The sequence below is a fragment of the Benincasa hispida genome, chromosome 1, assembly GCF_009727055.1.
Source record: "Benincasa hispida cultivar B227 chromosome 1, ASM972705v1, whole genome shotgun sequence".
Classification (NCBI taxonomy): domain Eukaryota; kingdom Viridiplantae; phylum Streptophyta; class Magnoliopsida; order Cucurbitales; family Cucurbitaceae; genus Benincasa; species Benincasa hispida.
The window spans coordinates 84534887-84537253 of NC_052349.1; the positions used below are offsets into that span (position 1 = coordinate 84534887).

The 2367-nt window shown below is 31.1% G+C and overlaps 1 protein-coding gene across 1 annotated transcript in view; it reads right to left on the reverse strand.

The window, feature by feature from the left end:
* The window catches only part of LOC120073587, a 9252-nt gene extending 7825 nt beyond the window's left edge, over positions 1–1427 (reverse strand). Inside the window, exon 1 of the mRNA XM_039026409.1 lies at positions 1118–1427. Coding sequence (XP_038882337.1) covers positions 1118–1301 — 184 coding nt within the window. The 5' untranslated portion in view covers positions 1302–1427. The remainder of the gene's footprint in view (positions 1–1117) is intronic.
* Between the last annotated feature and the right edge of the window lie 940 nt (positions 1428–2367).

A 2367-nucleotide genomic window follows, 5' to 3' on the forward strand; every position in this document is an offset into this window, starting at 1 on the left:
TATACTCATGATCACTTCATTCTTTAACCAATATAGGATTTTTTTTTTTTTTTTTTTTTTTTGCACTCCTGATAGAATGTAGTAAGCTCATTTGAAAATGAACATTACTTTATTTGTCAAGATCTTCTTGACAACACTCTCATCTTACAACAATCGATCTGAACTATAGAGTAGGGGTGAAAATGGTTCGATTCGGTTCGATTTAGTGGTCCAACCAAATCGAACCAAATTTTTTAAAATGTGAAACCGAACCGAATTGAACCGATTTATTGGTTCAAACCGAACCACATATATGCGGTTCGGTTCGGTTTCAAATTTGATTTTTCCATTTTTAAAAAATCCATGTTATATTCTTTTTTAATTAAAAACGGTTCGGTTCGGTTCGGTTCGTTTTAAATTCGGTTTTGTTCTTTAAATTAAAAGTGGTTCGGTTTTAAATTCGGTTTTACTCTTTTTTCAAATATATAAATAAATATATATATATTAGTTAAAAATGGTTCGGTTCGGTTTCAAATTCGGTTTTCGAAAGTGAAACCGAATTAATTCGATTTCAAAATTTCTTCAAACCGGATCGAACCGCATTTTTTGTTTCATTGAGTTTTCGGTTCAGTTTGATTTGGTTTTTAGAAACGGTTCGATTTTTGCGGTTTGAATGACCACCCCTACTATAGAGTAATGAACTAAAATCTTCACCAGAGCCTTGTCATCTAGTCACTTCACTCGGCTACTTCCCAAACTTAATTAAGTTGATTGTCACTCTATCAACTTAAGTTTGAAGGAAAGTGTTAACATAAATGATATTAGATTCAATTACGCTTTAAATTATGCAAATTTTCCTTTTATGTTTTATGGGTTGTGTATAAACTCAAAGATGTATTTCAAATGTAAATTACAACATTTTTTATACAAAAAATACCCAAATTAACAAATACATAGTAGACAACATAATTAAAAAAAAAAAAAAAAATTAAGGTAAAAGTAGAAACACCAAAAACCAAATAATGGTTATTAAGTTTTTGGATGAAGTTTTTGGACACCGGAGTTGGAATAGTGTTATAAGTTAATATTAAAATAACAAATATATACACATATATAGATAAGGGATAGAAGGAAAAACCTTCAGGATTCCTGGTGGAGTGTCGTTGTGCCATAAACGCAAAACCCAAAGCCAGCTCCCAGCGGTGTCCAAAGACGAAACAATAACAATGGTCATTTATGAGAAAATAATGGTTTTTTATAAGACAACTATAAAAGAGGGCATGTGTCAGAACTGTTGGGACCAGATTTTTTAAGGATCTCATCGCTATCGGCTCTGTGTTTTCCGGCGAGTTAGATGATTCGGAGAAATTAAAGGAAGATGTAAAGGCGCGGCGGTGTTTAAGTTTGTGTTTGGACTTTGAATATAAAATTTATTGTGAACCCTTTTTCTTCGTAATTTCTTAGTTTTGATGCTTTGATTAATTCAACTGAGTAAGTAAGACAAAGACGCGACGACTTCACCGACGACTTCACCCTTTTTTTTTCTTTTAATAATGGAAGATTAAGAAACCTAGACTACATTTATCAAATTGTAATAAAAATTGATGTAATCTTATTTAAATATCATTAATGGATCAATTGTAATGAACTTGAATCCTAAAAGCAATTGGATTCTCTTTTATCGCATTTAATTAAAATTATGAATTTGGTCAAATTTACTGTTACCATTATCTCAACCTCTCGAGCGATAACTGTAGTGGTAACAGTAAAAATGGCAAAATTGATATTTTTTCAACTGTAATAGTAACAATAATGGTTGTCATAATGATAACTATAGCAGTAATAATGGTAATGACAGAACGTAATTCTCAGACATAATTGGATTAAGTATTCTTTATCCATCAATCAATTTGCGTTATTTCATTACAGATTTGGATATAGGGCCTATGTATCAGTACAAAAGTAGAACACAAATAAACAAGTAATCAAATGAGGTTCAGTTTTTTTTTTATTTTCAGTGATCTATTACATTTTCAGTGGGGTAAACGTGGCCTTAGTGTGAATTTATTTTAAGTCACATAAGCAGAAAATAAGAGCTTAACTCAATTGTCATTGTATGTGTGTTTTAGTTCAAGTTCTCTCACTCTATTTGTACTAAAAAAAGGAATTATAGTCAAAGTGGATTTGGCTTAGTAGTATTGGTATGCGCTCCATCTTTGAAGGTTCAATCTCTCACCGTACAATTGTTGTAATAAAAATAACAATTATAAGGTCACCTTTTTTTGGGTAGGACATCACACCGTCTCCATTTTGGAGTGAGACAAATGTAGAATTGGATTAAAACTCCCACTAATCTAATGATCGTAAAATTTTAACCTCAATTACCAA